This window comes from Lygodium microphyllum, chromosome 18 (assembly GCF_053477565.2).
Source record: "Lygodium microphyllum isolate KBCC chromosome 18, Lygodium_microphyllum_v1.1.10, whole genome shotgun sequence".
Taxonomy (NCBI): domain Eukaryota; kingdom Viridiplantae; phylum Streptophyta; class Polypodiopsida; order Schizaeales; family Lygodiaceae; genus Lygodium; species Lygodium microphyllum.
In genome coordinates this window covers 73,846,670-73,867,148 of record NC_141152.1, presented here as the reverse complement: position 1 = coordinate 73,867,148, position 20,479 = coordinate 73,846,670, and the positions used below count along the sequence as shown (strand labels likewise).

General features: G+C 41.5%; 1 protein-coding gene across 6 annotated transcripts in view; it reads right to left on the bottom strand.

The window, feature by feature from the left end:
* Positions 1–20,479, bottom strand: part of LOC148021024 (zinc finger FYVE domain protein) — a 207,190-nt gene that overhangs the window by 93,763 nt on the left and 92,948 nt on the right. For all 6 annotated transcript variants that reach the window (XM_087698861.1, XM_087698862.1, XM_087698863.1 and 3 more), the window contains 6 exons: positions 11,429–11,591; positions 10,960–11,336; positions 10,416–10,837; positions 2,011–2,370; positions 1,621–1,848; positions 1,426–1,516 (listed from right to left, as the gene is read on the bottom strand). In XM_087698861.1, coding sequence (XP_087554987.1) covers positions 1,426–1,516; positions 1,621–1,848; positions 2,011–2,370; positions 10,416–10,837; positions 10,960–11,336; positions 11,429–11,591 — 1,641 coding nt within the window. The remainder of the gene's footprint in view (positions 1–1,425; positions 1,517–1,620; positions 1,849–2,010; positions 2,371–10,415; positions 10,838–10,959; positions 11,337–11,428; positions 11,592–20,479) is intronic.

Genomic DNA, 20,479 nt, shown 5'->3' with positions numbered 1-20,479 from the left:
TTCCTTCTCCTTCTTCTTTGTTTCTCTCTACGGGGATTTTTGGGCTTAACAAAGGGCCCTCTATGGAATGTTGTCACAATATTCCCTAAAAGTTAGGCATTGGTAAAAATTTTGCAAACAATCTCCAAATTTGTCAAAGTTTGAATATTTAAATTCTACTATTCAAGAGCTTTCCCATAATATACTCATCAATATGGCTTACCCACTGAAGCTGAGAAGTACCTTATTGATGTGGTAAGCTTTCCAGCATAAGAGGCAGTCTAAAGTTGAGGAGTACCTACTTATGGAACAATTGCACAACATAGCCTTGCAAGTCTTGCTGTGCAGGATTCCTCGGAAGGGAGAAGCTCTGCTACATATGTATGTGATCTTAGGGCAGCCTTAGCTATGATCACATTGGTATGGCAGATAATCGTCCCCATCCCCATGCAGTACTCAACCAAGATGAGGTGCAAAATGAGTGGAAGGTGGTCAAATCCTTGCACTGCAAGCTTGGTAGGTTGCAGCCATAACTCATGACCATGCAAAGGACACTGCCACAAAACTTGTAAGGTCATTTTGATTAATGTGCAGCAATAGTATGATATGCCTACTTCTGTTTCACTAAAGTAGGTGGGACACATTATGGCCCATCAAACAGGAGAGTATTGACATCGACTTATCGCAACAGCAAAGCCATCATCAGAGTCACCCTATTGGGATGTGCACAGTTAATAGGGTGCACACAGCTGATCTAAAGGAGCCCAAATGACGGAGTCAAGCACCCACCCGAACAGGACTTGATACATGTAAATTGTAGTGCTATTGCTCCTCCAATTTTTATTGAAGGAAATATGGTATTTGGTGCCTACATGTAGATCATATAGCCCTCAACAAAATCCATCAAGAGCAGCTATCCCTTACCTACCTTGGTAGACCAAACAGCTAGTAAGATGGCTTCAACAAGCTAAGTCAGAACTCAGCTATCAATATATTCATATTGCTTCAAAGGACATACACTAATCAGCATTTTGCATAATTTTCATTAAGCTCCCAGTATGTGAGGGCTGCAGCTTTTGGCTTGGCAATTTTTCTCCATGTTCTTTGATGGCAAAGTGGTATAGAGGAGCACTATGCACTGGTAAAGATGTTACAACTGCTGGAGGCGAGCAAACTGCCCTTCAACCACATAGAATATGGATTTTTATGGTCTCTCATTTATTCGGTGTCACATTATATCTACAACAGTGATTATCAAGAACCCAGCTGCAGCTGAGTAGAGAACAGATCTAAAGAGTTCACACGACTCTCAAATGTGGGACCAGGAAAGGATGCAGTGGTAGCATAAGAAGTATTGGAGACCCTTGAGGTTGGGACAATCCAGTAAAAGCAAAGAGAATCAAGAGCTAAGCCACAATGGATTTTAGTGTGATGCTTTTGATATACCTCTCCATGTAACGAGTCTTGAACTGGCAGATGGCAACTGCACATGGTAAGGACATCAATAGCAGCATCCAAGTCCCACTTCTTCATGTGCCTGCAGGTACATTTTTAATCAAATGTTAAAAACAAGTAAATCATATAGTCAAAGCCCATTCAGAATCCACACAGATTCACATGATTGAATACAGTCTCAGGTACTTTATTGCTAGCATTGCTGAAAGTCGTTTATCTCGAAGACGGAGGCAGTATTGCCAACTTATGTTCGACAAACTGTGCTGAGTAGGGTAGCCCTGCCACTGGGTAGTCTGTGTGGCACTATCATTTCCATTCTCAATAAGCAGCTGGAGTAAATAATCTGGAGCTCCACCACGGATGTAGCGATCAGCCAGTGCCAGAGCATCTACCATTTTTCCTTCTTCTAAAAGTCTGCATTATCACCACATTTAAACCAGCCTTAAAGAGCTGTTTCATGAGATAAAGACTAAACCCCTTCATATTGGAAATCAAAATGTCACCTCATTGCAAAAAACATCATCCCTGCCCAATTACAGAAGAGGAGGGAAGAGGAAAAATGGAAAGAGAAGCCACCTTTGAACAGCATCCTCATATATGCTTTCATTCTCCCAGTCAATCACTAAAGATGTTGCTCCATTCCTTTCCAACTCAGAAGCCTTGGATTTGTTTGCATTGTGCCCATGCTTTTCTTTGCTATGCCTCTCCACAGTTTCATGCCATGAATGACTAGCAGGATGCAATCCAAAGAAACTCTGTTTCTCCTCTTCCTCTTCAGACTCCATTTCACTTTCTATTTCTCGCTTTCGTTTTGATAATTCCCCACGTTTAGCATCATTTTCCTGTCCAGTTTCTCCTTTTCTCGATGGATTTGGGAAATCAGAGAGCCTCTGAATATTTGCTTGCATTTGTATCCATCTATTTAAGGTGGGAAATCTGCATTCAAAACAAGTTCATCATATGATCAAATCATGGATGATCACAACTAAAAGTATAACCATTTAAAAGTTACTGTGATTTTATAGCTATTGAATATATCAAACTATGAAGGTATTGTGTGAAGCTACTGACTGAAACACACAGGTTTTTGTCCACAAAATCACAGCAGTCCTCTGCCTGAGCTTGCCCTGTAGAGTAACTGACCTTCAGTAATTAGAGAACTTTCATTTGTGTAAGCTCATCTATGATGCACTTCAGGAGCATCCTTATTCTATGACTTGCCTAACAACCATGGAATTAAAAGTAATCCTAAACATTTTCTGTCCAAAGCTAAGCTCAGTCTCTAATCTCCATGGCAGTAATTTCTTCAGCAGCTCCTCACTTGGAAGAACTCCCCCTCACAATAAGCTTCACTGTAAGTGCTCTTCTCTGACCATCTGGGTCAACGATCAACAATACATTGTGAAGTAGTGCCGTCATAAAGTGCATAGATTACCTAAAACATTTTCTATCCAAATCTAAGCTGTGTCTCTAATCTCCATAGCAGTAATTTCTTCCACAGCTCACTCGGAAGAAGCCCCTTCACAATAACCTTCACCATACGTGCTCTACTGTCGGGGTCAATGATCTCCAAGCTGGCCCTAGATTTAGGCTGAATAATGACATCTCAAGCTATCTTTGCACTTACCATCTCCACCTGACCAAACGAAATTTACGATGAGCAGGTTCACCTGGCCAATGCATGACCTAGACAAGGCCTGACAACATCGTAGAAAGCAAAACCTGGTTAGCCACCACCAGTCCCTGCCAGCAATAGTCTTGTGTGCTCCAATACAGCACTTTCTACCTTATTGCTCAAGAGTATGAGTGCAAGTTGTTTTTCTGATGTGCTATCAATGCCCACAGGACAACCAAGGTATCTCATTGAAGTACTGTGGGAACCCAAGTTCTCATGTAGTCTCACATTTGTGTATTGTGTCACAAACCCAAAATCCATATGATGTGTGCCAACTGATAAGACATCCTAAAGCTCTATAGAAAGCCTCCATTCCAGCTAAAAAGACCTTGAAGTTCTTCTCAACCCTATTCAAGCAGACAGCTATGCCATCTACAAACCCCACATCCAACAACTCCATAAGCTTTGGGATGGGCATTCTAATGCCTCAAATACATGAAGCTCCATCCCTTGGATAAAAGCTCATGGCCTCCACTACAAAAAGAAAAAGAAGAGGTGTAAGGGAGCAATCCATGTCTCACCAACCTCTGAATGCTTGATTTGTCACCCCTACAACATGCCAATAAGAACCACGCTATGAGCTGAGGAGTAAAGAGCCACTACTCCTTTGATCCACAGCTCTAAAAAACCCATTTCCAACATGCTGCCTCGAAGAACTCCCAATCAACTCTGTTATAAGCCTTCTCAATATTGAGAAATAACACAATGAGGTCCTATTTCCTGGATCATGCAAGAGCTGTGGATTCCCAAAAGCTAACTATATTGTCCAAGATGTTGCACTCATAAAAAAAAATTCTCTCATTAGGATGGATGAGGTCTAACATCAGAAGACATAATATTAGATTGATCGTGGAAGCAAGGATCTTGTATATCATCCCAAGCAAAGTGATCAGTCTCCACAGAGTAATCTTCAGTATGTTTCTGTTGCTTCGATATGAGGTGAATCAATCCTTCAAATGACCTCTCTATTACAGCTTTCAATGCCATAAACTCTTGAAATGTTGCCAGAAGTCCTATACTAACCTCATTCAAATCCATCCTCCCCAGGGCACTTATTTTAGGGAAATGCTAGTAAAGCCTCCACAAGATCCTCATCTACAAAGTGGACCACCAAATGTCTACTTGTACTCTCTATGACCACCCTCCGGTACTCTGCCACAAACTCTCAATCTCTCTCAAAACCTAGAGGTCTAGTCATCGAGCCCAACAATGCAATGTAATAATTTGTGCCCACCTGCCCAACCTCCTATAGCACCTAGGCAAGAGATCTATCTACTCTCCTGAGTCTCATTATATCTTGTTCACACGTCAAGGACCTTTATTCACCCAGTCCCATGCCTCTATCCAGCAAGAAGTCTGCAGATGGCACTTATACCTCCTTCATGGGATCTATCTCTACTTTGACAACATGCATCCTCTTAGCCACCCACCTGCATCCTAGCTATCTTTCCTCCTCTCTTTGCAATTCTGCCAATGAAGCTCTAGCATCCCTCTTATTCTTTTGAAAAGAAGTTTTAATTAATGTATAGAAGTATTTATGTTGGGCCTTCTGGCCAGCCAGGCACAATTGGCATAGACACTCATGAAGCCAAAAGGCTATGAAAACACCATGTTACAAGAACGAAAAGAAGGGGGTCAGGAAGTGGGCACAGCAGGGGTGCAGCAAACAATGTCCATGCATCCAGCAGCCACCTTTCCAAGTATCAAGCCAGCCAAAACCATGAAAGCAATCTGCCATAATAGCAAACCTCACACACAACTCACATGACCACAAATGCCTGAGGCTGGATCAAAGACTAGCCCAAGGAGAGACCATTATGATGGCTAGGACCGCATAGAGAGGACGTTGATGACGATGATATCACAGATGACCAAGACTAAGCCCTCGACCCCACTCCCTATCACCAAAGCAGAGTTAGGTGCAGCATCCATGGTTGTGGAGGCAACTTTTCAAGCACTGAATTTCCTACACAGGATATGAATTAGCATTGACTTCCTCTACACAACTAGCACAGACAGATGAAAAGAAATGTTGGTACTCACAAATGGCAACCTAGATGGGCTTACATGGGTTGGACATCAACCAGCTCCTGTCCTTTGACTATAGCTTGGACTGTCCACTCCCCCTGCAACCGATCTAAGAAAAATTCAAACATTAGGGCTGATGTCCTAAGAGTTGAGATAGAGAGGACTTGGATCCAGCAGCACAAAATTAGAGATCAGCTTGCTCTCTATAGAAGAGCAAAACACTCTTATGGTTGTGCGGATGCTCTACATGACTAATGCAAATTTGAGGCACCATTGTGGTGGGAGGATTTTGGATTAGATGGGCCAGAGTTGCAGAAGTTGGTTGTTCGTATCTTAAGTCAAGCAGTGCACTCGTCTTGCTTGGAGCAATTATGGAGCGCCTACAGTCATATTGCTTCAAAGAAGAGAAATCGCCTTGGAGTAGAAAAAGCAAATGATTTGGTCTTTGTTAATGCCAACTTGAGAATGCTTTGCAGAAGTGTTACATCACAGGCCAATCCATTTACCCAGTGGGAGATGGAGCAAGAGGAGAAGCATACTTGTTTTATGGAGACTATGCATGGTACCCATGATCATGAGGCTAGCACTTCAAGAGCTGCAGATACGCATTTTGCTAGAGATGATGATGATTCCCTCTAGATTTGGCCTTATTCCTTGCTAGAGTCCATTTTGTATGTTGGTTCCAGGTTTATGGCTGGTTATAGCTTGGTATCTAGCTACCAGCTGTCTATATGATGTCATGACCATTGCCACAGCTTATAGATGCTCATTTTGTTGCAGATGAAGATAATTTCCTCTAGATTTGGACTAATTCAATGCTAAAGTTCATTTTGTATATGGTATGTATTTGTCATTTGCTCATCTCATGTTCGTTATGCGATATGCTGATAAAATTCAATGAAAAATGATGTTTTTAAAGCTCAAACTATACTCATTTATTTATTTCATTGCAATAGAGTCCAATGTGATGAGCTGAAAACTATTTTATATGTGAAAATGCATTTTTTAAATATGTCGTTCCCCCCTCCGGTCCCCTTTCCCTGGTTTTGGCTGACCCCCGTCCCTGACCCCGTTCCTGTCCCCCGTCCCTTGTTTCTATGGGGCAATCTCCAACAAGGGAGGCAGGGTGATGGCAATGGGCAGTTTTAAGATCAAACTCATACTGCCATTGCTTAGGCATCTTAGTTGACAACATTCTCAACTCCAGAGGGATTTTCTAACTAGTCTACAAAGGCCCACATCATCTCCATAGAGACATCAGATGTGAGTCTCGTCCACATCTTTGAGTTGCCTCTCGACGAGGTTACCGCAGAGGCCTATTCGTCATAGTCGAGCACTTTAGCTCCTGTTTGGATCGTGGACAATGGAGCTACACATCATACGGCTCCTATAGAGGACATTTTCCGTTCCCGAGCCCCTGCAACCAGGCGGGTCCGCATAGGAAACAACTCCTCCGTCAAGATTCAGGTTCAAGGTATCATCAGTTTTGCCACTGACAAGGGTCTGGATCTAGCTTCACTAGACAATGTATACCATGTTTACCAGCTTGGGATGAACTTGTTATTTGTTCAGCAGCTTTGCCGATTGGGGCGAGCAGTTTTCTTTACAGAGACCACGGTCAAGATCCTTGACTCTCAGACTGGTTTAGTGATTGCTCGCGGTGAGGCACAGCCTAATGGCCTTTACCACATGACACACTTTCTGACCAAGCCGACAGCCGAGGGCTCTGTGTTTCATAGCTTCCAAGCATTAGCCACATCTCGGGAGCCTACGAACAATGAGCGTCTTCGGCACTTTTGCTTAGGGCATATTGGTTATGACTCTCTTTACAAGTTATCCTGCCGTCTGTTGGTTGAGGACCTTCCCTGCCTAAAACTAGCTCGAGATGTCTGTAAAGCTTGTCAACTCAGAAAGCAGCACCATACCCCATTCCCTCAACAGTCCACACATCGTGCTGAGGAGCCTCTTAGATTGATTCATGTTGATCTTTGTGGGCCGACATCCATTGCCACCTTGAATGGCGTGTTGCACTTCTTTTTGATAGTGGATGATCATTCTAGATACATGTGCGTGTACTCTTCAAGCATAAGTCAAATGCTTTCACATATTTTTTTACTTGGGTGCTACTGGTTCATAACCAAACTGGACATCGTGTTGGTTGCACGAGGAGTAATAGCGGAGGTGAGTTTATCTCCCACGAGTTTTCTGAGTTTCTATTGAAGCATGGCATCTCTCGCCAGCTCACCTCTACTAACTCCCCCTCTTAGAATGGAGTCGTAGAGCATAGGAACCGGACAGTCATGGAAATGGCACGCTCTATGTTGTTCGCAGCAGAGCTTCCCTAAGCACCTTTGGGTCAAGGCTGTTAACACTTCGGTGTACATCCTCAACTGATGCCCGACTGCGGCTCTTCTTCACAAGACCCCATATAAGGCATTTTTTGGCTCTCGGCCTATCATTTCCCACTTCAAAGTCTTCAGGTGTCGTGCCTACACACACATGCCTGATGATAAGATAGAAAAGCTCACTCCCTAATCTTATCTCCTTATTTTTGTTGGATATTCCTTTGAAGCGAAAACCTATCATTTGTTCAAATCTCGGACAAACAAGGTGATCGTTAGGAGGGACGTTGTTTTAGACGGGAGGGATATCGTGCAATCCTCTGCACTGGATTCCGCAGGTGCTATGCCTGGCTTTCAAAATAATATTACAATTAATTGTATGATTGTGGACTTTGACCGAAAATTATTGCATTTGCACCTTTCGTTTGATTTGCACTTCTCTTTACTTTTTCCACCTTTGCCTTCCTTTGCCGATTTATTTTGTTATTTTCCCACCTTTTCGTTTTATGATTACCATAGTTCAAGCTAGATATCCCATGCTATTTGAGGAGACATCTCCCTCAGACTAGTCATAGAGTCCCCAAACCAACACCTCCTAGGTCAACTCTTAGTTGAGATTCATACGCTCCACACATCATTATTACAAGCAAGTTGATTCTTGTTTTGCATCTTTTCTTTTGCCATTTCCATATTGGATCTCTTTGTTAGTTTAGCCTTTTTTGCTAGGGGTTTCGGTTGAGAGGAGCATTTCTTAGCTAGAGATAAATTGGTGGTTCTTTCAAAATTATTGCTTCTATCCCATTTTGTTGGAGCACCAAGGGCTTGTTCCTTGGTAGAGTTGATTGTTCTAGTCACAATCAACAGTTGCAACTCTTGGGGTTCCACTTTGGATTGCAAAGTAGTAGTTACAACATTGATGGATGTAGTGATGTGAACAATTGCATATGATTGCTTACTACAAGAAAGGTATATTAGGTACATTCACATCATGACCAGCATGAAATGGAGTGTTCATATGACCAACATTCATTCTATGAGCTCCATATACACTCGGGCTAGCAAATGTATTCCAAAACATGCCCATTTGTGCACCAAGAGCTGTAACAACACTATACATTGGATTATTCATAGCACTTGCCATTCCTAGATTACCTAGGAGGTTTTGGCTTGCCTTATGTTAGACCCATCTGTTTTGGCCTTATGGAGACATAAGGCAAACAGGAAAACCTCCTAGGTAATCTAGGAATGGCAAGTGCTATGAATAATCCAATGTATAGTGTTGTTACAGCTCTTGGTGCACAAATGGGCATGTTTTGGAATACATTTGCTAGCCCGAGTGTATATGGAGCTCATAGAATGAATGTTGGTCATATGAACACTCCATTTCATGTTGGTCATGATGTGAATGTACCTAATATACCTTTCTTGTAGTAAGCAATCATCATGCAATTGTTCACATCACTACATCCATCAATGTTGTAACTACTACTTTGCAATCCAAAGTGGAACCCCAAGAGTTGGACTGTCCTGTTGATTGTCAACTAGAACAATCAACCTTACCAAGGAACAAGCCCTTGGTATAAGATATCTGCAAACAACAGGGTCCTTTGACCTATCCGAGGTGCAATTGTACGGTGGTAAGAGAGAACAATTTACTCTTAAGAGTTTTTCGCAGCTTCAACAACACCAACATAGCATCTACCACTATCACCACATGCTCCATCAGCATCATTCACTCCACCCGATAAAGGACCATCCAGGGTGACCACTAATAAAGCCACACTGCTATGTAGAGTTCTGCAACCCAATACTTACTGGTGTCAGACAACATCAATGAGACTATCTGAGGATCAAGATTATCATCTTCACCACTGTCAGACATTCTTGTGAAGACTTACATCTGGAGATACTGTAATACATCTGTTGAGACCCCTTCATCATAAACGTATGCTGGATCTTTTAGGAATGTAGGAGAGTCAAGTGCTCTTGTAGCATGGAAGATTCTACTTTCTATTGTTGTTGAAATTTAACATTAAGCACATTTAATCCCCATGTGACCCTTATTTATGTGTCTCAGTTTTCCGTCAGCCAATCTCTGCGGCTGCCACATTGTCAGTGTTGAAAACAGATTGTAATCAGGATACAACTATCCTCAGATGACATGCAAAGGCTAAATTGATAGTTTGCAGTAATCACATTCCAATTTTTATTTATTTGATTTCCAAGCTGTCATTTTCTTGAGGCTCACATTCGATCCCAAGGGATAACCATTTGTCTTGAATCTTATACTCCACTTACTTCGCAATCAGATGTAGCAGTACAGATAATCTGAAAGTGACACATAAACATATAGCTAGTCCAAGTGCATCCAGTGCTTCCATAATGCAACAAAGACTTTTGTCTTCACTGCAATTCACTAGAAGCTGTAAGATAGTCGAGATAACCCAGCAAAGAATGTGCTACAATCACATAAAGCATTGAACTGAGAGAGCATCCTTGCTTATTGATTTTCCCATGTTCTCCAAGGTGCTGTCATATTAAACTTAAGGATACACATGATTTTGTGTCCTTATCAATCTAGTGAATACATCTCGTGCTTTTGGACAAACTCCAATCCTGTCATTGTCAAAGAAATGAAATACCATTGCCAAGATGAGTATATTTTGCATATCCTTTGTGTATGCTTGGCAAGATATGCCTTCGCTAAGTTGTCAGGAAACCGTCTAATGTATACACATGCATACACACACAGATTATCTACATAGATGTATCCTGTATACAGCCGTGTGGAAGCCTTGTTGCTGAAACAGCAACAGGCAAAGCACAGACATCGTGAGATACTGATAAACTAAATTCCATGTTCCATTAATGCAAGCATTACTGTTTACTTAAATACACCATCTCAATAAATAGATTGGTATAAGTACTAAGCTCACCTGTCAGATTGATCCAATGCAAACTCATAAAATGATCGATCTGTCTCTGTTCCAAGAGTACTAATTCCATCAATAGTTCTTGTAGTTTTACTAAATGTACCAGTGCCAAAGACACAGGCGAGTATAGCTCTGACAGGAGATAAAGTTGACAGGTGTTTCACCACATCCAATTTCAAGGGGTAAAGTCCAGTGATTAGGTCGTTTGTGCTGTCTGTGGCAGCTGAATCAATGTGATTATCTGGAAATTGTGCAGGTTGAGATGGAAGCAAGAGGATTCGAGCCCATCCTTTAGAAGACTCTGGAGGAAAAACAGGAGGAACACAAGCAGAAATAACTTCCTGTACTAAGTCTGCTCCCATCATTTCAGCAATTTTACCAGCTGCATCTGCACTGCCCCTCTCAAAAACAAGGCGGGTCAGTAGCTGCAAGGCAAATCACCCTACAGGTCAGTTGATCAAAACTACCTTTCTGGTAACTCAAGCCTTCCATGTAAAAAACTAGCCAAAGTCAAAACTTTCACAAGGAAAAAGAGAATTACACTCACATCATTACACCGCTCATAAACCAATGAGAAGAAATTAAAATCATGAGTTGTGTCAACTCCATCCACAATGTCCCCAATGGTTGCAACATATAGGATGAAAGCTGAGAGATAAGCTGAAGGCTTTGCGGTAAGAGGTCCCAAAAATCTCTTTCCTGTACCTTTCAGTGGGAAAAATGTAGCCTCTCCACTATGATCCCCAGGCCCTGCTGACATTCCAGTTACAGGCTGCTTCACTGGGACTCGGACACCGTATCCAAGCAAATACCCATTTTCAGGAAAAGATACATGTTTCCTGTCTGTGTAAGAATTCAGCGGTCTAATTGAGTTTTCCTCTGTGTCTTCATCTGAAAGAGCCTTGACAAGATTGTGAAGCTTCCCTGTTGTCCAAAAAAAAGTAAACATCAACTTGAGAGAGGTTTCTCTCAAATATCGATATAGGTGATAATGGCTTTATTATGCATCAACTTACCGCTTAGAAATTGTCGTTTTCCATTGTGAGCATCTTCAATTGTTTGTTGCAAGATATTCAAGGCACGATATTTGTGGCCATGTTTGGCACTCTCTAGACTTGCATTTACCATATCCATCCCTGATAAGAGTGCTTGCAAAGTCTGGTCTCTCTCAGCACAGACCTAAATAATATCCAGATAACACTACTGAGAGTTAGCATACAGCACAGAAATTAATGAAGTATGTTCAAGGTGCTCCAAAAATCTATAACAACCAGTCCTGCAAGTATACAAGTAGACATCAATAAAGCATGTTTAAGATTGTAGAAATTACATGGCACAGTAGACAAAATCTGAGCAAGGAGTAGAGAACACACAGCACATATGAGAAGAACAGGGACTGCTTTAATTTCAAAAGAACTAATACAAAGATGGCTCTATCCACCCATACGCTTCCACTGCGAAGCTTAGATGGCGATCCAGACAAATGATAGGTAAAGAGCTTAAGGGTAGCTAGAATAACTCTAACTGGGTGAAAGATAGATTAACAATGGCTTTAGAAAAGTCTTCCTTTTATAGCCTAGGAAGGTAGTCTAGTCGGCATGTTTGACCGTATTATGAGGCTTCCGTAGTCGGCTAAGGAAAATTTCCTAGAATTTCCCTAGTCAGCCGATAAAATTTCATTGAATATTCCCTGGCTGACTAGGGAAGGTTCATAGCTAGAGAATATTCCAAGGTCCCTAATAACTCCCACACCCCGCAACTCAATGTGCCTCGAGTTGCTACCTGCATAACTACTCTATCTAACCCAAAGGCTAGATCCACAAAGGTCACCTTTTTGCCATTCGATCACATAGACCTCACCTGACATATAGGTCAAGGCCCACCCAATATCCGTGCTCACACATTGCTTCTCCTTATAATGGGGACCTTACAACTTAGAGCACCATGGATTATTGGTGGCAACTTATGAGGGTGGGGCATTGAGCATATCTACCACCCCTCTCAATGTCCACCTGCAAGTGAACTACTTTCTTGGCCCAACAACGAGTCTCTAAATATGAATTTGAAGGAGATCCTTCGTAAGAGCTTTGGTGAAGATATTTGCTCCATTCTCCTCTGTTGGACAGTCCAGCTCTACTATCCCATCCTCGATCAAGTCATGCACATAGTAGTATTGGATCTCAATGTGTTTGGTACTGTCAGAAATGCGGGATCTAGAGCATGACATAACCGGAAGCTATGGAGGATGGAAGGAGAAGTGTAGACTCATGATGGAATGGACACTGTTTGTTACACAAGTGAATTAGGTTCCAAGATTGAGACTTGGACTCATAAACACAATCTTGTGTATGTGGACAATGACATTGACACTTTACTGAAATGAAAAGAATACTATCATTGCATTAAGAAAGGAAGCAAGTACAATAATTTATAGGAAAGTAGGAAACTGCAGTAGGCACCATTGTGCATATGGGATAAGTTAGCTTGCATATCCTTGACCCTGAGACTCCATACAAAGAGGCTGTTTGAGTGTGATTGCTGATTCTCAACACCCCTCCTCAATCACAACTAGGAAAGGCACAAAGTGTGTAGAGGCTGTAATGAGAACCACCTGCAAAGTGTGGGCATACCACAGACATGGCAAAACACCAGAGGCTGTCACAGAAAAAGCTAAGTGTGGGTACCATAAACATGGTGGACATCCAGAGGCTGTAACAGGGGCCTCACAAAGTGTACAGGGACTGTAATGCCAAGTTACATAAGGAGTTTACATAGCTTATGGCAGGAAGCATTAGGGCAAGGAAAAATACAAGGCTATTAAAACAGTCTATCAGAATTATGAGCGTACAAGGACTGATGAGTCTTGTCCTTCCGATCCTGGTGATCTTCATCTTCTTCTTCCTTTGCTTCATTTTCTTCTTCTTCTTTGACTGCGACTAGATAGGCCTTTTGGGATCTCTTTCTTGCGTGGCAGAACTTCTCGGTGTGTCCGGTCCTTTTGCAGAAGTCACAAAAGAGCTGATCTTTCTTGCCTTTGTACCTGTTGCCAACATATAATGCATGCTCATCTCTAGAGGTACTTGGTTCTTCTTTAGTTTTTAGCTTCTTTTCTTCTTCTAACAGTGATGCCTGGATATCAACAAGTTCAGGATTTGGCATGTTGATTAAAGTTGTTGATACGTTATTATATTCAGGAGGCAAGCTCTTAAGTAGAACACCGATGCAAACATCTTCATCCATTTTAATGTTGATTCCTGCAAGTTGGGTTAGGAGTCCTTCCATGTAATTAAGATGTGTGGCAAGTGATGTGCTGGACTTCATTTCAAGCCTGAAGAATTCAATTAGGAGACCATACTTTGATGATTTAGATTGTGCACCGAACAGGGTGTCAAGTCTTTTCCATGTATCCTGTGAGGTCTCACAGTTATCCACGTGATGGATATAACTGTCATCTAGCTCCAATTTGATAATGGCCTGGGCTCTGTCATCATTCTTTTGCCAAGTAGTTGCAAGGTCCGCGTCCCGCGGTTTCTTCTCTTTGCCATTTGTCATGGCCCAGAGACCCTTCTTCATCAGGATGAGCTTGATGCGGGTTTGCCAAGTGTGGAATCCGACTCCTTTGAATCGAGCATTTGGCGAGTCTTTGCCCATGTTAGATTTACGGGAACAGTAGCAAATCAACTTCAGACTTTATTAGATTTGAGCAACAGAAGAATTGATTGAGAGACACAAGCGCTAAAAAGCACTAACTGAGTGTCAATGGATACCAAATCTGCAAAAGTCTTTTACTCCAAGTGATCTTCCCCTTCTTGATTTGATGCTGATGTCTTCAGATCTGAGTAACAGTACTTTAACGAACTTCAGAGAGTATTGCTCAGTGATTAAAATCATTGTTGATAACTTCAGTGAGAGAAACAGTGAAAAATGTCAAGATTTGAAGCTTTTGGCTATGGTGGAATTAGGGTTTCTGAGACAGGGGCCTGGTTTTTTGCTTATTGCAGGAGCTACAGTGCATCATTTTCAAAACTTTTTACATATCTAGGAAGCTTATGTCATGGGCTACCAAAGCCCCATGGAGATTGTGCAGATCGTGGTCAGTATGCAGCGCGCAGGTGCCGCGAACAGAATCGGCGCAGATCTGGACAGCGAGGTCGAATTTCTGCAATGCTAGAGCCAGGGAGCATCAATGTCATTGATTATTGTGCCAAGATGAAGCGCCTTGAGCAGAGGAACAACTCTCCAGAAGAAATCGTGGGCTGAAATGGCCTGGTTGAAGAGTTATGGAAGCTCCAAGCAAGGTAGGTCCTGTCTGGCTATGGCAGACACAGAACAGAGATTGGGGATTTTCACAATGCTGAGCTCCAGATGGTCCAATGTCCTGGATTGATGTGATACAGGGAAGCTTTATGAGTTGGGGAATACTTTCCCAGAAGGAAGCTCCAAGAGATTTGACCTGTGGAGTGAGATATAAGCAGTTTAATCTGACAGGGTGCTGCTGGCTATGGCTGCCATGGAAGCTTCAGTGAGAGTAGAGTTGAGAAGAGAAGTCATACACTGACACTGAGCTGGATGGAGGTTCAGAAGAATCAAGAGAGGCTGGAGAAGCAATGCCATGCCCAACTGTGCTCTGATACCATGTCAGAAATGCGGGATCTAGAGCATGACATAACCGGAAGCTATGGAGGATGGAAGGAGAAGTGTAGACTCATGATGGAATGGACACTGTTTGTTACACAAGTGAATTAGGTTCCAAGATTGAGACTTGGACTCATAAACACAATCTTGTGTATGTGGACAATGACATTGACACTTTACTGAAATGAAAAGAGTACTATCATTGCATTAAGAAAGGAAGCAAGTACAATGCTTTATAGGAAAGTAGGAAACTGCAGTAGGCACCATTGTGCATATGGGATAAGTTAGCCTGCATATCCTTGACCCTGAGACTCCATACAAAGAGGCTGTTTGAGTGTGATTGCTGATTCTCAACAGGTACGTGCATGAAAAACTGGATTTTTGGCAATGGTGATGCAACTCTAATTGCCACATCTTAACACTATTGGATCTTCATCTTGTACTCCCATATGCTATAGGATCCTTCTTAACCATACTGCTTCACATACAACAAAGCGAGCTACCTTGTACCTTGCTCCGGTGGGAGACTGTAGAAGACAATGCCATAGTTAGTTGCTTCTTACTAATCCAAGAGAATATTCCTCAACCTAAAGAGAAACAATATCCAGAAACTGATTTCTTGGAATCATTGTCACCTGCCTAATCTGAGTCACAATTCCCCATAAGAGAAATTCTGAAACTATATATGATGCCATAGTCAAGAGTTCCCTTCAAGTATCTGAGCATCCACATCCCAGCTTTCCAACGAGTTTCTCATGGTTTGTTTGAGAACCTGCTCAAAACACCAACATCAAAACTAATATTTGGCCTGGTGTTACACAACTAGACAAGGCTGCCAACAAACCTCCTATACCTCCCAATGTCTATTAGTACTGATGTATCCTCAATGGATAACTTCACATTGACTTCCATAGATGTAGCTATCTCCTTACACTCAATCATGCCAAATGCTTTTAAGATCTCCCATGTATACTTCTTTTGAGAGATAGAGATTTTGCCAAACTTTAATCCCTAAACAATAGTACAACAAGCCCAAGTCTATCATTTCAAACTCAGAAGTCAAAGCCTTTCAAGTCTGACGGATCATATCTTTATAATTACTTGTAATAAGAAGGTCGTCCACATATAGAAAAATCACTACAAACTTTTCACTATCCCTGCAAACATACAAGTTAAGCATCTGAGGCACATCTTTTGAAATTCAAAACTAGAAAGATTTTATCTATCCGTTAGTACCATGCTCTAGGGGCTTGTTTTAACCCATACAATGCCTTCTTCAACTTACAAACTCTGTTCTCATAATGGGGGGCCTCAAATCCTAGTGGCCCAGCCACGTACACCTCCTTCAGGTCACCATTCAAGAACATTAATTTGACATCCATTTGGTGAACTACCACTTCTTATGAGCAGCCATTGCGATATTGTGCAAACAGTGGCCATTCTAGCAGTTAGAGCAAATGATTCTTGAAATTCAAATCCTTTAACCTGCGAAAATCCCTATACAACTAATCTGGCTTTGTACATTTCCATACTACCATCAATCTTTACCTTCTAGACCCACATGATACCAATAGTCTTTCTATTTTTTGGCCGATCTACTAGCTCCCAAGTGTTATTCTTCATTATGATGTCATACTCAACTTGCATAGTTGCTCTCCATGCTAGATCGGCAACTGCTTTTTCCAAGTCTACTAGCTCCTTTATTTCTCCCATAGTCTCAACCATCAAGGCCATATTGACTATGTGGACAGAAGCCTTTCTTTGCTCCTCTATTCTCAGTGACCTAAGTCCATCTGCCGTTTCCTCAGTTGTGGTAGACATAGGATTGCTACGATCATAGAGCTACTTCACCCATCACGGGAATGGCTTTTCCGATGGCATGATTTTAGATTGGTGAACTTTTTATTCATCATCCGAAGATAATGCTTCCTCCTCCTTGAGAGTAGGAACAACTCTTGAGATAGGTTCATAGTGGACTACTTCGTTGGATGATAAAGTGAAAGAACTTATATTCTCCTCCTCCACTGTATGTAGCTGCTCCTTGAACACCACATCATGGCTCACTATGATCTTCTTTACCTCTTGGTCATACAATTTATAAGTATTTTGCTCATCACTATAACCCAAGAAAATACATTTTGTGCTTTTTGGATTTAACTTGTTTCTTACCAGAATAGGTCTTATGAGGAGTTTTGCCCTTAAGAGCCTTTGTGTAACTTCGACTGAGAATATAGACTGTAATATTAACAGCTTCTGCCCAAAACTGGTTAGGCAATCCCTTGCCCTTAAAGCATGCACCTTGCCATTTCCACAATGATGTGATTTCGGCATTCAACAACGCCATTCTGCTAATGACGCTTAATCCCTTTGCTCTTGCAAAAGTCTTCAAACTCCTTTGAGTTGAACTCACCACCACTATCTATTCTAAACTTCTTCACACTTTGCTCTATTTCATTCTTAACAAGTTTTAGCCATTCTTTAAACTTACCAAAAGCTTAAGCCTTATCACGAAGAAAGTACACACACATCTTCCTACTATAGTCGTCGATGATCAACATAAAATAAAAAGATCCTCCCAAGGCTTTTGTAGAAATTTTACCGTACAAGTCAACATGCACTAACTCTAGAGGAATCTTCACTTTGTTCTTGCTTTCTTATGGAAATGCCTTTCTCTGTTGCTTGCCCATTATACAAGCTTCACATGGTTCCTTCACTTCATTCACTGCAAATAGGTGAGCAACCATACCTTGCTTATGCATCTCCTTCAATACTGCAAAATCAATGTGACCAAATCTTTCGTGCCAAAGTTTACTTGTATCCACACTAACAATGGTTGTAATAACACTTAGCTCATACATGTTGTCTCTTCTTTTTCCTTTGCCGACAACTTTGCCAGCACTATTAATAATTTCTGTACCTATCTTAGTAAACCTCACCTCATGGCCAAGATCAGTTATAGAACCAACTGATAGCGAATTTCTCTTTATCTTAAAACATACAACACATTTGAAAGATTCTTGAGTTCACCATTTGCAGTAACAAAGAAAATAGTATATGTGCATTTTGCATCATTTCCAACCATCACAATGATAGATTCTTGGAGAGGCTTCATAAAACTATATAGACCTTTCTTATTGGTCATGTGACGAGAGGTGTCACTATCCAATACCCATGAGTGAATGTTAGATATTTCTTGCACCGAGGAACACACTTTCTCAATGGTCGCCATGAATAACTCCAACTTTGCTTCAGCCGTATTGGTTATCTCATTCCCTTTAGTCTTCACAATGCCATTCTTTCCATTTGTCTTCTTGACACAACAATGTGCAATTGCATATCCTTTCTTCTTGCAGTACAAGCACTCTCCCTGAAACTTTTTCTTACCACCCTTTTTCTTTTTGTCACCATTGGTAGAGGAACCATCTTTACCTTTCACATTGGCAAAAAACGCAACATCTCCACTACTGCTATCTTCTTGGGCTTTAAGTCTCAACTCCTCCATTAGTAGTGCACAAAATTCCTAAAACGTCAAAGCTTAGGATCTTACCTAAATGTTTAGGATAATTACTAATCCATCAAACTTTGGTGGACAAATCCGAAGACACCTCCGAGCTAGCTCCTCACTAGTCTTTTGTATCTAGCACCAGCCATCTGGTCGCGCAAATTCTTAATCCGAGTGATGAATCCTTCATTGTCTCTCCTTCAGCAAGATTTTTTACTACTAGTTGATTCTCCAAGTTTTGAATCCTTGTTTGATTTCGTGTTTCGTACTGACTCCTCAATACGTTCCAAACCTCTGATGCCTTGGTTGTATATTCAATCAAGGTCAAGACATTGCCAGAACAACTTATCACTAAAGCACACAATGCATCTACATTCCTTCGTTTCCAAGCTCGTAGAATATCTGCATTTGGAAAAACCGTAACACTCGAATTGATGGGTCAAGGATGGGTTGTGGTTCTGGATTAGTGCCCAGCATTGTCTCTTGAAGCTCATAAGAATCAAGGATAGTTGTGATTTAAAACTTCCACAAAGTGTAGTTTGTACCATCTAACTTGCCTTCATTGAAGGTTGATAAATGAATCCTCAATGTTTGAATTCCCATACAATAGAAACACCACCTGATACGCCAGCATCGCTACTTGATGCAACAGATGACATTTCTTCTCTTCATTGTTGAAACTCTTACCTCTTTGATACCATGTAGAAATTACATGGCACAACAAACAGAATTTGAGCAAGGAGTAGAGAATACACAACAAATATAAGAAGAACAAAGACTGCTTCAATTTCAGACAGACTGATACAAAGATATCTATGTCCACCTTTGTGCTTCCACTGTGAAGCTTAGATGGTGATCCAAACATATAATATGTGAAGCGCTTAAGGGTAGCTAGAAAAACTCGGACTTAGTGAAAGATAGATTGACAATGGCTTTAGAGGGGTCTTCCTTTTATAGCCCGAGAAGGTAGTCTAATCGGCATGTCCAACCATATTATGAACCTTCCCTGGTTGACCAAGGAGTATTCCCTTTATCGTCGGCCCCACAACTCCATGCGTTGTGCCTCGAGTTGCTACCAACACTTAAAGGTTAGCTAGAAGAACTATAATTGGGTGAAAGATAGATTGGCAATGGCTTTAGAGGGGTCTTCCTTTTATAGCGCATAAAGATAGTCTGGTCAGCATGTCTGACCATATTATGAACCTTCCCTAGTTGGCCAGGGAATATTTCCTTTACTGTCAATCCTGCAACTCTATACGTTGTGCCTCAAGTTGCTACCAGCATAACTACTCTATCTAACCCAAAGGGTGTAGATCCACAAAGGTCACCTTTTTGCCATCCAATCACATAGACCTCATCTAACATACAGGTCAGGACCCACCCATTGTCCATAGTACCCCAAAAAAGCGTTTCGAGGGCCCGAACCGAACGGCTGTTTCAAACGGAAACGATAATGGCAAAACGCCGTTTCTGCACCCTGCATCGAACGAGCAAACCGGTTTTCAGTTTTGCTCCGATCTTTTGTACAACTATCTCCTCCTCTTGCTGAAGCACATTACCTCCTACAACTCTGGACTTCTCCTCCTTCTCCTCCTCCTCCTTCCTTCCTTATTTTCTTCTTCTTCTTTACTTCTCCTTCTAGGTTCTTCTCTTTTCTTCTTTTTTTCTAAGTTCTTCTTGTTCTTCAACCCTCCTTTATTTATTCCCCTCCTCCTTTTTCTCAAACTTCTTTTACTTCTTAACTTTACAAATTCCTATTTCGCATTGCCTTATCATGCCACCACATCTATTTTGGAGGCACGTGAATCCAATCACGGGATACAAGGGTCCTTAGAGTCGGATAAGGAGATAGTGCACAGATCCTCAAAATCCGGATGAGTTATGAGTCATGGACTCTAGAGATTAGACTCATGATACCTCAGGAGTCAAG